Source organism: Poecilia reticulata, linkage group LG23 (assembly GCF_000633615.1).
Source record: "Poecilia reticulata strain Guanapo linkage group LG23, Guppy_female_1.0+MT, whole genome shotgun sequence".
Lineage (NCBI taxonomy): Eukaryota > Metazoa > Chordata > Actinopteri > Cyprinodontiformes > Poeciliidae > Poecilia > Poecilia reticulata.
The window spans coordinates 16,265,608-16,278,753 of NC_024353.1; the positions used below are offsets into that span (position 1 = coordinate 16,265,608).

General features: G+C 39.0%; 1 protein-coding gene across 2 annotated transcripts in view; it reads right to left on the reverse strand.

Annotated features, from left to right (window-relative positions):
* syn3 (synapsin III) overlaps positions 1-13,146 on the reverse strand; it is a 110,521-nt gene that overhangs the window by 11,811 nt on the left and 85,564 nt on the right. For both annotated transcript variants that reach the window (XM_008401472.1, XM_008401473.2), the window contains exons 7-10: positions 12,250-12,312; positions 9,938-10,080; positions 8,126-8,200; positions 7,789-7,891 (exon numbers count right to left, since the gene is read on the reverse strand). In XM_008401472.1, coding sequence (XP_008399694.1) covers positions 7,789-7,891; positions 8,126-8,200; positions 9,938-10,080; positions 12,250-12,312 — 384 coding nt within the window. The remainder of the gene's footprint in view (positions 1-7,788; positions 7,892-8,125; positions 8,201-9,937; positions 10,081-12,249; positions 12,313-13,146) is intronic.

The following is a 13,146-nucleotide window of genomic DNA, read 5'->3' on the forward strand; positions in this document are numbered from 1 at the left end:
GTTCTTGGTGCACCAGGTTTGATGAGATGACCAATCACGTTTAAACTTCAAAAGGCTCAAATTTTCCATGGATTCCCAGTCATTCAGTTCATTAAGGCACTTGAACCATCTTGGTGGAATGCAAAGCTGCTTCTTCACCTTCGTCTGCGTCGTGTCAATCGACCTCATTCAGGGTTTGAGCCCAGAAAATCTATAAACAAAGAGAATGGATACTCAAGTTTAACACAGAAACACTTCATGTTATAAACATACCTTTTACAAAACGCTTCTAAATTACATTACAGCAGCATATCACCTTTCTCATCAGCGTCTCACCAATTGCTAATACCTCTTTCACAAACAACATTGAGTAAGTTTGATTTAAAAAAAAATCTACACTAGGAGTGTGTCAAATGCAGATTTCTGGCCAATCTTTAAAATTCTGACTTGTCAATTCTGATTTTGGCCGATACTAATCGTCTTGTCTGAATATTGCTAAATGCAGAAAACGTCAGTGGGTTGGCAACAGTGGGGTGACTATTGATAACTGCAAACATGGAGACATGACCTGGTGGGCCGGTCTATTGGTTAAACATCTCTAAAAGGGGAGGAAAGCGGTTGATTTTTAGATCTTTGCTGAGGTAGATAAGATCAGTGGATGAAATCACTTTCACATGTATTGGCGGATCACCAATCTTCAAAATTAAGGATTTGGGGAAGATTTATTGGTGCACCCCTAACATACCAGCCCCTCAACTTTTATGAAATCCAACTTTCTTTATATCTTTAAAATGATAGCAGCGCAAACAAAAAATTTTGCTGCACAAACCAGCACAAACGTAGCAGTAACGTTTGACACTAATTTTGTTTGATTTCATAAAAGTGGGGGGGTTGGTTGACCTTTTGACCTTTACACTTTCATTAATATCTTCAAAGCCAAAGCAGCACAAACGAAAATGTTTGCTGCACAAACCAGCACAAACGTAGCAGAGTTGATTGACACCCATTTTGTCTGATTTCAAGAAGGTGGGGGGCTGGTTGACCTTGGATGACCTCTAGAAACATTTCTTTATATTTTTAAAATAATAGCGGCACAAATGAAAATTTTCGCTGCACAAAGAAGCACAAACGTAGCACAAACGTTTGACACCGACATTTCCCATATTCTAAAAGCCCAAACTTGACATTAAAGTATATTTACCGAAGTTAAATGGCCACCTGCTTTTATGTTAACAACCGGGACATCAAATTATGTTATCAAACAAGACAACTGCAGCTTGATATTTTTAAAAAGCAGGATTGAGACATAAGTAGCATGACGCCATGCTACTTATCATGTAGCTGGGCGCGTGAAAGAACTGGGCGCCTTTCACGCGCCCAGTCCAGTTTGACTTGAAAAAATGGCCGGTACTTTGAATTCGGTAAAATACATGAATAGTAATACAGCAATCACCGCATTTTACTTTTATAATACACAAGCAAACACAGCATTGTAAAAAATCTCTTTTTTGTAAAAGAAAAATAAAAAAAAGACTACAAAACAGTCTGCAATTATAGATGTGCCAGGAGTCTCACGAAGTCAAACGAAGTCAACTACACATATTTCAAAACATTATTCACAGAAAAGAATGTGTTTTTATTTATTTTACTTTACCAGGGAGGTGGCAGAAAGGTAACTCCGTCTCTTAATCCAACCGAAGTCCAAAAGATGTATGTTCCAGGATCCGGTTAGCGAGCTTGAAATGTCATCTGACCAGTTTTCGCACTTCGCGAAGGTTCTTGTTCGCATGATGCAATGCGTAAAATGGAAAATATGGTACAAATACCTGTAAAACTAAAAAACTGAGAAATTCCTTCAAATTTCTACAGTACATTTACCCGTTTTTTTTACAGTTTTTTTTTTACAGTGTACAACAAGCTGCAGTGAGCTGGTTGCATTGATGTGCACACCTTTAAACCAACACTTTGTTGAATCACAAGATTTTCCTGATGGCTTCATTTGTGTCCTTTTGACAGAGAAGTTCCAAAAATTTAAATAAGGATACAAAACTCCAGACATACTCAGCATATACATTGTGGACACTCTTGTTTTCGTGGGATTAGTAACCAGAATCGCCTGCGCACAGCTAAAATGCTTAAATACTTGAAACTTAAGAATGATCTTTTTTTAATAGTTCAAACATCAAATGTACTTTATATGCATTAATATGTATATTAATGCATATAAAGTACATTGGAAATAGTTTTAGCCCTACAGCAGAAACTAACATTGACCATCTTCATTAGCTCCAATCTTGGGGGTTTAGCCAATCAGCAACAAGGAAAATGAATGATACTCCTGGATTGGCTGCTTATCAAAGCCCAGCCAAGTAGCCAATACTTGACAATTGCTAATCTTGGTATTTCACCACATCAAGCTGCATTTTATTTTCAAATATTTTAGATAGAGTCATTTATCCATAAAAAAAAAAAAAAAAATCCTGAACCACAAATAGACAGTGGTCCATTGTCTCATCATCAATAGCTGGAGAAATGATGAACCATATTTTTACTGAACCTGGATGTTTCTCCAGAATGGACAAAAAGACAACATGGAAACCAGTCAGGGAGGTCAGTGAGGCCAAAAACTGACTGTTAGCATTTGAACAAAAACAAACAGCACACCTATGTTCTCTTTCCACTTTTTAGTAGAGTTGTGGAAAAATTGAGTAAGATTATGCATATCTTTGAGAGTCCTGGCATTACTGCAAACATGTTTCCACATTAGTCCTTAAAGTATCAAAATGTAGCTGAGTTTTGGAGTTTCAACATCGCATCGTTGCATTTATTCACACAGCTGTCCTGTGACGCACTAAACTCAAGATTTCGTGACACGTCTTTACAAGATGATTAGCAGAAAAAAAAAGTAATCAGAAAATGTCACAGTAGAAGTGGATCACTTTCGATTCAACAAAAAAGGCATTTAAGTTGCTCAGTTTTTGTTACATAGATGTAATGGCTGGGTAAAGAGAGCAGCTGCATTTGTAAACATGGTTGTTCTGGTACTAAAGAATAATGGTCTGGAGTCCTGGTCGCCAGTTGGGCCATAAGCGCCACCTATAGGGCCACAAAGAAACGTTGCATTTTACACCTGTAAACCAGAAGGGGAACGGGATGGTGAAAATTATCAAACGAAGCCACTGAGACACCGAGCGTGTCTCAGCAATGCTCCTTTAAGGAACTTAGTGGCAGTAATGCATGAGTCAGTCGTTTAACAATCTCCACTAAGTGAATGAAGATTTTCAGCCAGCTGCTCGCCTGTAAAAAAGCTTGTGGAGAGTTTTTAAAACAAAGAAGCATGACGAAGTTGGTTTCAACCGGCCAAAAAAGGAAGAGTTTGTACAAGTTCAGTCCCGACTTTATGGAGTATGACGTTATAAACGTAGCCCGAGCAAAGAGAATAGTGTGTCGGGTGTGGATTGTTCAACCAAGCATGAAACCTTCAAAACCAGGGACGGCCTGCTGAGTTGCTTCAGTAAGCAAGTCAGAGACCAACGTGCAGAATGTGCAGAGGATGGAGCTTCTTAAGATCCTCTGACCTGACAGGAAGTTCTCACCACAACGCCCATGCTCTAGTTATAGCACGGCTTGCTTTTTTCCTTAAAGGAAGTGTCATAATCTAAAGGTGTTGGAACTTTAGTTTCATTTGTGGTTCTGGTTTGTGATCACTTCTTTATTGTTTACGTAGATCTTCCATTTTAGTTTATTCCTGACGTTAGCTTAGATTTTGTCTTCGTTTCCGAGTTGCACTTATTTACTTATTGTTTGTTTCAGGTTCTGAATGTAAGTTTTCTCTTCATTTATCATCATTCCCTCAGTCTGCCATCTCTTTCTCCTTCCCATCTGTTTCTCGTTTTCACCTGCACCTTGCCCTTTCTCCAGCTGCATCTACTCACCTGTGATTAGCTTCTTTGGTTCTCCTGTGATTCTCCGCTCTACCCTCAGTGTTTGTATGTCTTCCTTTCTGCACTGTTCTCCACGTGTTCCTCAGTCTCCTCCCATTTCCCAGCCAGTTTTCCGATCTTTCTTCCTCATCAGTGTCTTCCCATAGTCCTTTGTTTATTTTTCAAATTAAAACCTCTTTGCTTTCTATATCTTTCTGTACTTGGGTCCTATCTTTTACACACCATGACAGGAAGGCTGTAAAATCTGAAGATTTCTGCTGAGAAACCGGAAGAAACATCTGAAGGATTTTGAAGTGTTTCTCAAAGAGACAACTAAAAATAGTAAAACTGAATTGAAATTAACCAGAAGTTCTAAGCATCACCATTCAAGTTGACGCATTAATAATACTTTTTATTTGAATACTTCCACTATCAGTTTCCACTATAAATGAGATGGAGTGCTACTTGTCTTTAAGATAAACCTGATAAACTACAATTTACTGTTTACTGAGATACGTACATTCCTTTTAAATACATATTTCTGCAGAGACCTATGTGAAAGTACATGACTGTTTCTGTTCAGGTTTTACATTAGTTTTTAACTTTGGAGGTCTTTGGAAGTAAAAATCTGAGTATGAACAATGGAGCGAGAAACCAGATTAAAGCAGTCGAGTAGAATTCAGCCTAAGGTCAATGTTATTTAGGATTAAACTGTATTAAATTACTATGACATTGCATCTCTGTGCGCAACTCTAACATCATTTAGCATTACATCATTCTCATATACGACGTTTTAATTCATGTCACATGGCCGATGTATTAAATAAACCCAGTTCGGACTGCGTGGAGCGGCGGCTGCTCATGCTGAGCCAAGTCACGTCTCCCTTCATGAGGTGCCACAAAGTTGCAGTTCGCAGCAGATTTAATCAGCAGCAGCGAGGAGTTAACAGAGAGCTTCTCAGCGGCTCATTACTTCTTCCAAGGGAGAAGTGTCACCGCCGTTGTCTTGAACTAAAAACAGAATCCAAGGCCGATGCGCCAACATCTCTTCTGCGGTTTGCTACATTGTATCATGGGATGTCCCAGATGGGGCTGGACAGGGCGGGGCAGAGCTGCTACTTCGCTGCGTAACCGCTTTCTCCATCCAAAAACTCTGAGGCAACGCTTCTCCAGGGAGCTGCGGGGTATTCGCTGAGACAGTCAGAGTGCTTTCTCCACGGCTGACCTCACCCAGCGGGAGACAGAGAACAGTGACGTCCTGCTCTCAGGCTAACTACGGGCGAGTCGGACTTCAAGGCAGAGCAGCAACTAGGAACTGATCCACACCGTCCAGCTGCTCATCTCTAGCCGCGTTTCCGTTACAAATGCGCACAAATCTTTGTCGATGTTATGCTAACGTCGAAAAAACCCAGTTTCGCAATTGCTGTGTGTCGGTTAGATAAGAAAGGATATTAAAATCACAAATGAATAAGTTTGTTTATGTAATAGGTTATTAATATTGGGTTATATTAGATTAATAACTCAATCATGACTAGCAATCAGAGGAGACACCAGCGTCTTATTCAGGCGACAAGCCCAGCCTACTGCTGCAGTAGGCTGCCTACTGCTGCAGTAGGCAGCCTACTTGGCTACCAAGTAGTACTTGGTAGTCACGTAGTACTTGGCTACCAAATAGTAATTGGCTGCCAATTATCTGGAGTATAAATTATACTCCAGATAATTTATTTGGAGATAAATTACCTGGAGTAATTTATCTCATATGTTTCATTACATATGCACCGTTTTAGGGAAATTGTAGTCAGCCATTTTACAGAAGAGTTATGGATTCAACATGTTGGAATGACTCAACTTTTTCTGAACTGTAGCAACCAAGCAAATGAGCTGGCTAGCAGAGCTCGCTGACAACTGATGCCGTCATCCAGAACATGTTACTGTGCTATATTATCTTAAGCCAAGCTGCTAGGATGTCATGATAGTCATGAGACTGTCATAGGAAAAGTCTTCAGTCAGAGGCATTTTCAGCTTCGTTGCGAGACTGACTGCTACTGGAGATCCTTCCTGATCCCATTATCTTCATTACCATCCATGACTCTTTGAAGATACTTCGATAACATGAGTTACCACAACATTTTCTTTCCCTGTCTAATGAATATGAATGAAGTATCTCTGAGTAGAATTGAGTCAAAATTTGTTTCAACAAAGTGCTACTGTAAGGGTGCGCACACACAAAAAGTATTAGAGTAATTTATCTGGGAGTTTTGTTTCATTACATAAAGCTGACATTTTTAACAGAACCACTGTAACACACGGACAAAAAACTGTAAGAACTTCTAATTGGAATAAACAGTTAGATTTAGTTTTATGTGTTAAATGTCACTGACACACGGCTGCAGCGGCAGCCTTCCAATCGGAGGGTGTTGCTGCTGCAGCATTCCTGCAGCAGAAACCCCCCAAACATCCAGCAGCTTCAGGGCCGCTCTGCTTGCGTCCGAGTCAAAACTGAAACTCCAGCAGAGTGGTAAACACACAGAGGCGTGACACAGCTGCTCACTTCTGATGTTGTTTTCATTGTGCTGACTGTGTTTGGTCTGCAGACTAATTATTCTTTCAAGGCTCTCTTGATCATGTGCCACCGAGTGTGGCTACACCCATGTCTGCTGTTTGTCACCACGGCCCCCAGATTGTGACCTTCCTACTTGTTGGTATAATCAGGAAAAAAAAACAAAAAAAAAAAACAAGATGAAGTCCAAGTTGATATTTCCAGCCTGCATTCAGTGCTGTGAAATGGTATTTGAACCTCTGGACAGATTTCTTTTCTGTTTTTCTGTTACACACATTTGAGATCATCACACAAATATTAACATCGAGCTAAGACAACATGGGCAAATACTAAAAACACTTTTTAAATGAGGATTTCATTTAGTAAGGCAAATCATGCAGCTAACAGGGTGGTAGAGAAGAAGAAAAATTAAATTATGAGAAAAATGTTACACCAGAATAAAGCCATAATATTAACAGAATAAAGTCATTTAAAATAAAAAAAGACGAAATAAAGTTGCAATAATACAAGAATAAACTGATAATATTAGGAGAAAATGTTGTAATAATGAGACTAAAGTTATATAACATTATGAGAAAAAAGTCATTTGGGAATTAAGTCATAGTATTAAAAAAAGATGAGAATAAAGTCATTATAATACAAGAATAAAATCAATGTTACGAGAAAAAAGTTGCAATATTACGAGAATAAGTCAAAAAAAATATGAGGGTAAAATCAGGATATTACCAGAATTCAGTCGTATGTTAAAAGAATGAAATAATAATTTTAAGAGAATTCCAAAGTGAATTTGAAAAGAAAAAAAAAAATCAAATATGAATGAGGAATCTTGAGCACCGTTTGAAGTTGAACTCTGGTATCTATTTTAGAAATAAGTAAATTCTTCATCTTTTAAAACATCAGCATCAAATTATCATCAGTAGCAGTTAAAACGACTGAGAGCTAAGAAGAAAAAAATCCTGAACTAGACGAGGTAAATACCTCAAATCTTAAAGCTTATTTGCTCTCACAGTGACTTTTGCTTGGTCATTTTATAACTTTTTTCTGGGAACATTGAGCCTTTATTATTATTATCTTTATTGTACATTAGTCGGAATTGCGTTCCAGGTTTTAGATGTTCGAGGGAAAACTTTAGACGCAGACGTCTGGTTTGATGATCGTGATAAAAAAAACACAAGAAATCCATAACTGGCCAATTAGTTTTTCACATCACTGTGAGTAAAAGTCCTGCGTAAAAACGGCTCCCGCTGTTGCATAACGCAGCAGGTTTCAGCCGCCTTTTGCGTCAAACCCTTTCTTGCGTGTTGTTTTCCGGGAACGCACGCTGACCTCGATAATGTAGTCGTTGCCATCTTTTCCGTGGACAGCCTTCACGGCGCAGATGTCGAGGCCACCAAACATCTCAGCACAGGAGTCCACCCACATGCGATATCTGGACGAGTCACACAAAACCCAAAAAAGACACACAAAAAAAAAACAACAATTCAACAACCAGCAATGACTGGAGGATCGGAAAGTACACCCAGTTATAAAACAGCACGTCTGTTAGAACACATCCAAACCTCTCGGATTTCTACTCAGAAACTGACGGCAGCTATGAAATATCCAAGAAACACGTTTGTCTGTGACGGTGGACATTCTCGTGGGAAACTTCGGGGCGGCTGACCTGTCCGTCATTGCGATCTGCTCCAACATGGCAGAACCCGTGTTGGCCTTCCAGTTGCCAGAAATCGATGTCCTCCTAAAAATCCCGCCCCCCCCCCAAAAGAGAAACGGATCAGAAAAGAAAACAGCTGACCTCATGAGACAGCTATCACACATTCATCAGTGACGGTGACTCCCGTCCACACCTACCATGTTGTTTGTGTCAGGAGCCAGTTATGGGCCCCTGCTTTTATTGGTGAGGCTGGAGGAAACGGGGGAATCAGATAAGTTCTAGCTGGCTTTTCTTTCTTTTTCTTTTTTTTTTTAATGGTAATTATCAAGATATGCAGACATGAAAATTAGAAGGGTGTTCACTGGAGCTTTTTGCAGCTTCACGCTCGACTAACTTTGCAGAGAACTTTCTGTTGCTCCCAAATGGGTGTGAGTTAAATAATACTGGAAAATAAAGTTAGCTACTAGCTTGTTCTGACATCAATACCAAGGACACCTGGAAGGCTACGGGTGGATTTGAGAGGCATCTTAGCACAGGGAGCAGATTTCAGGGTCTGTTCATGGGCTTTGTTTTTTTCTTATTGGTCATGTTTGACCAACACAATCTCCTAGAAATGTATGTGAAGGATCAACACAGAGTAATGAATTCTGGAAGAAAAATGTCTGGTTTGTACATCTTTTTTCTTTTTCTTAAAGCCTTGGAAGTCGTAACCACTGACATCACGACTGCAAGTGTTTCTGGGTAAGTCTCTTATTACGTGAAGATGTTTTTTTTTTTTTAATATATAACGGTTTTTTTCAAAAACCAAAACATACAGAACTCATACACAAGAGTATAAAACATATACAGTATATATTTAACAGATTATTGTGCAAGGAAAAATATACTCTTAGCAGTACGACAAAATGAAAACAAAGACAACAAAAAAAAAAAAAGATAATAAAATAAAATTAAAACAAATCAGGGCAATTATCTAAATAACTGGCTACTCTGCACTGATTACTGTTTACACTTCAGGATGGTCCCAGCTGTCTATAAAGGCACAGGACTTTATAGACTCAGAGGCAGAGTGAGTATTGAGATCAATCTTAGGCTGAGTGAGAAGGTCCAAAAATGGCTGCCGGATACTACAGAACTAGCAGAGCGCGTGATGTCATACTGCAATTTCTCCAAATGGAGAATCTCGGTAAATTCAGTTAATCACATTTTAAACAGAGAATCTTTGTCAGTTTTCCACAATTTTAATATTACTTTCTTGGCTATTACGGTTCCTGATTGAAAGAGAACATCCACTTGAAGATGTTTTGACCTAACTCCATTGTAGCTCTGACTCCATGTTTGGGACATTGTCTCCTCCAACCAACCAGACTCAAATCTTTGGCAGTCTTCATGGGTTTCCTTGTATTTCAATCTATCCATCTTCCCATTACCTTTCACCAGCTTTCTCAGGCCTGTTGAAGATGATAATGCCATGTTCCACTGTGGGGATGGTGTATTTGAGTTTCCCCCCAAAAGAATGGCAATGTTTTTGTTGGGCCATATAAAATCCGTATAAAGCACACTAAAATAGTACCATAAATATATCTGATGAAGGGGAATGAATTTGTTTTTTCAAGGCATTATCAGTGACATCCTGAGTCTTAAAAGACTTAAGAAGACGACATTCTGCCCAGGGACTGCACTTGAATTAAATCGTAAAAACACAATCATCAGCTCTACGCTTCTGGTAACGTTCATGTATTCCTCCTGAGATTTTCATGCATCTGTTATCTCTAAACTATCAGACTTTGCATCAAACCAAACGTAAAGTAAACCTCGTACATGTAAGCCTTGTAGTTGCTGCCGATCTTCTGGATGCGGATGTCGTACTTGGACTGGACGTAGGGCTCGGTGGTGGCGTAGGTCCCGGCCAGGGCCACCACGCTGGTGATGTCCTGGAAGTCCTGCTGGTTCTCCACTTTAATCTGCATGAGAGGCCGCTCGTTAGCGAGGGGCTAATTACAAAGCGAGGCGCCGCTGCCAGAGCCGGCAGCGGCTGCTACCGAATCCCGCAGGAATCCAACACTCGTACACAGGCCGAGTAATGAAGGGTCCCTGGATGAAAACGCAGCCAGGGGCGGCTTTGAATTACGTCACTATGGAGTTATTAGGCTGTGGACTGTAAACACAGACCGGAGGGAAATTATCAACTCTCAACACGTCCGCAACACGACATTCATTTTTCACAGCATACGTTCGCCTGGTAATTGTCCTTTAAACCATTTGTTTTCTGTTCAAATTCATGCCACCGGATCTCTGTTGAAAGCATGTCTGCACTTTGATTAGGCCATCTTATAACCTTTCTTTTTAACTTTGTTTCATTCACAGGTGGTTTTGTCCTGTCGATGTCTTAGGTATGCTTGAGCTTAAACTACCCCTACTACTACAGTTATTTGTTGGAGTCATGTCACATCAGTTTCTAAATGCCTGTTTGTAGGAGCATCGATTTTAAAGCTCTCATTATTGGTCCATAATGCGGTAAATGGGGTAAAATGAATCGTATTGATTTGCTTGTCTAGTTTGAACCATGTAGACTCCTGAGGTTGTCACAGATCATCTTACTGATTGTTCCCAGAACTGGACCTAAACAAAGTCAGGCGGCATTTACAGTAGCTTCTGTAGTAACCAGATCTATCTCTAGTAATTTGTTATGTAGAATATGTGATGGAGGATGTGAGCTGAGGTTGATGATATAGCTCATAAAAACACTGCTGGGGAGAAAACTATTAACAACAGACCACATGTTTTGGCTGGTGTCCATCATCAAGGTCATGCAAGCCGAAACAAGCTGATCTGTTGCTATGACATTCCTTGTTTGTTTTTTTCTCCTTCTTTTATTAGATTTAAATGTTGCACTAAATGACAAAGGAAAGATCCTCTATATGAAAACCTGTACGATTCTAGAGGTTCTCGGTGGTTTCTAAGGCTGTTCAAAGACAAAGTCCAAAAAGCACCAGTAAAGTCATATGAATTTTCTGGGTGGATCAAAGAGCTCCTGTTAGCGATGACGCAATAGAAGCAACACTAGGATAATAAATAGGGGGAAAACTGAACACGACAGAATGCTCCCAAAACTGTAAAAAAGGTTTCAAAAGCAGGGCGGGGCATTAATGTGATTCCACTAAACAGTGTTGGTGTCAGAAGATGAAAATACTTCATCTTCTGAAGCAGCCAATAAGTCATTTGGTGTCACAAATTAGCATAAGACAAAAAGGAGCCAATTACTAACAATGACACAACCATGACTTAGCTACACACCCTCTGAACTCTTTAGAATCTGATGGGTAGAACAAAGGACTTCATGGATGCTCCAGAACTTTCTGGAATATTCTACAGTCGCTAAGTCCTGACAGGAATCCACCAGACAGACGAAGTGGAATCTCCCTGTCGGAATGAAATAAGTCGTGAAAAGAGAAGCCATCTGATAACTTTCCTTTTTTCACAACTATTGTGTAACTTCATTACTTCACACAAATAAATAACAATAAAAAACTTTTATTTTTTTTTCTGTTGGGAAAGACTTGTGTATTGTTCTTTGGGGCGTTATGCAACCAGTAGACATAACAGGGATTTTGTCAAGGGAGTCACGTTAGTCAGTCAAACTGTGAAAGACGAGAACAAGTGTTTGTTTAAAGTCCATTGAGAGGCTGAGTCGGCCTGCACCACATCCGTCTGATTTCTGTTTCCTGTCGGAGCCAAAGACTCATGAATGCTTCTGTAAGAAGACGTCGGCTTTACCTGAGAGGAATCGAAACAAACCTGAGAGTTTCTAGCTCATTCAATATTGAGCTAAAAATACTCAATATTTATTTAAATAGAGTCTTAATTTGAATACGTGGTGTCTTTTCAGCTTCATGCTGCATATATGTAAGAAATAAGGTTTTAGTTCCAACTCAATAAGGGTCAGACATATATGAAACGTTCTGACTCTGTAAAATGTTTTTCTGTAATAACTGGAGATAATTACAGAGAAGGAGAGTTCCAAGCATTAAAGTCGACACAACTGCAATACAATGCACTGGTGAATATAAAACACTCAATTACAACAAAGATAAAGGTTCAAATGATGTGTTTTAATATTTTAAAGAGCTCACCTTTCCCATACCAGCATAAGCATGCCCCATCTTGACCACCACAGGGAATGAAGGGGTTGTGATCTGCAGACAGGGTCATCATCACAAAATCATTAGTAACAAGAGAGCAAAAGTTTTTTTCCTGGCTCTTTTTTACTTTGACATCATTTGTTAACCTGCTTAAATTTGACATTTTGAACTAAAACTAAATTTTTTTGCTAACATGTGCGCAATAGAGGCTAGTTATCAACACAACAGTTATTGAATTAGAAGTGTTATTATTAGCCTAGTGAGTGTAAACAGCATGTGAAACTAATTCAGGAACAAAAATGCATTGATTCCATTTCTTTCTGTATTAATTAGAAAAAAATATTAGCAGCTAATGGTAACTACAAAGCTAACAGTGAACATTGCGACAGTAATGGACTTTTCACTGAAATCCTACTGCTACATATTAATACAATAAAGTAGTTATTTCCAAGAAAACAATATAAAACTTGACCAAAAGTAAATTTTATCTTCTCCTTAGCTAACGGCTAATAACATCAGCCGTTGTTAGCTAAGCTGAACAACGGCTAACAACATGGTGTTGTTAGATGTTAGAATAAAAAAAACAGTATGCCAATGTGAACACCTTTCCAATAGTACTGTAAATAATATTAAACAGTACTGTTGTGCGTTTTTACAGTAAATGAGATGACAGCAGAAATGGTGTTAGCACTTTTACAGAACGTTAATGTAAGATTTACAAAAAAACTCCACTGTATTTCTCAGTATGAACACCTTTCTCAGATACAGCTAGCGGAGCAAATACTGAACATGGCAACATTTTTCTACATATATCTACCGTATTTCTAACATGAAAATTTACACCAAATATTAATAATAACCAAAGTTATTCACACATTCAAAGAAATC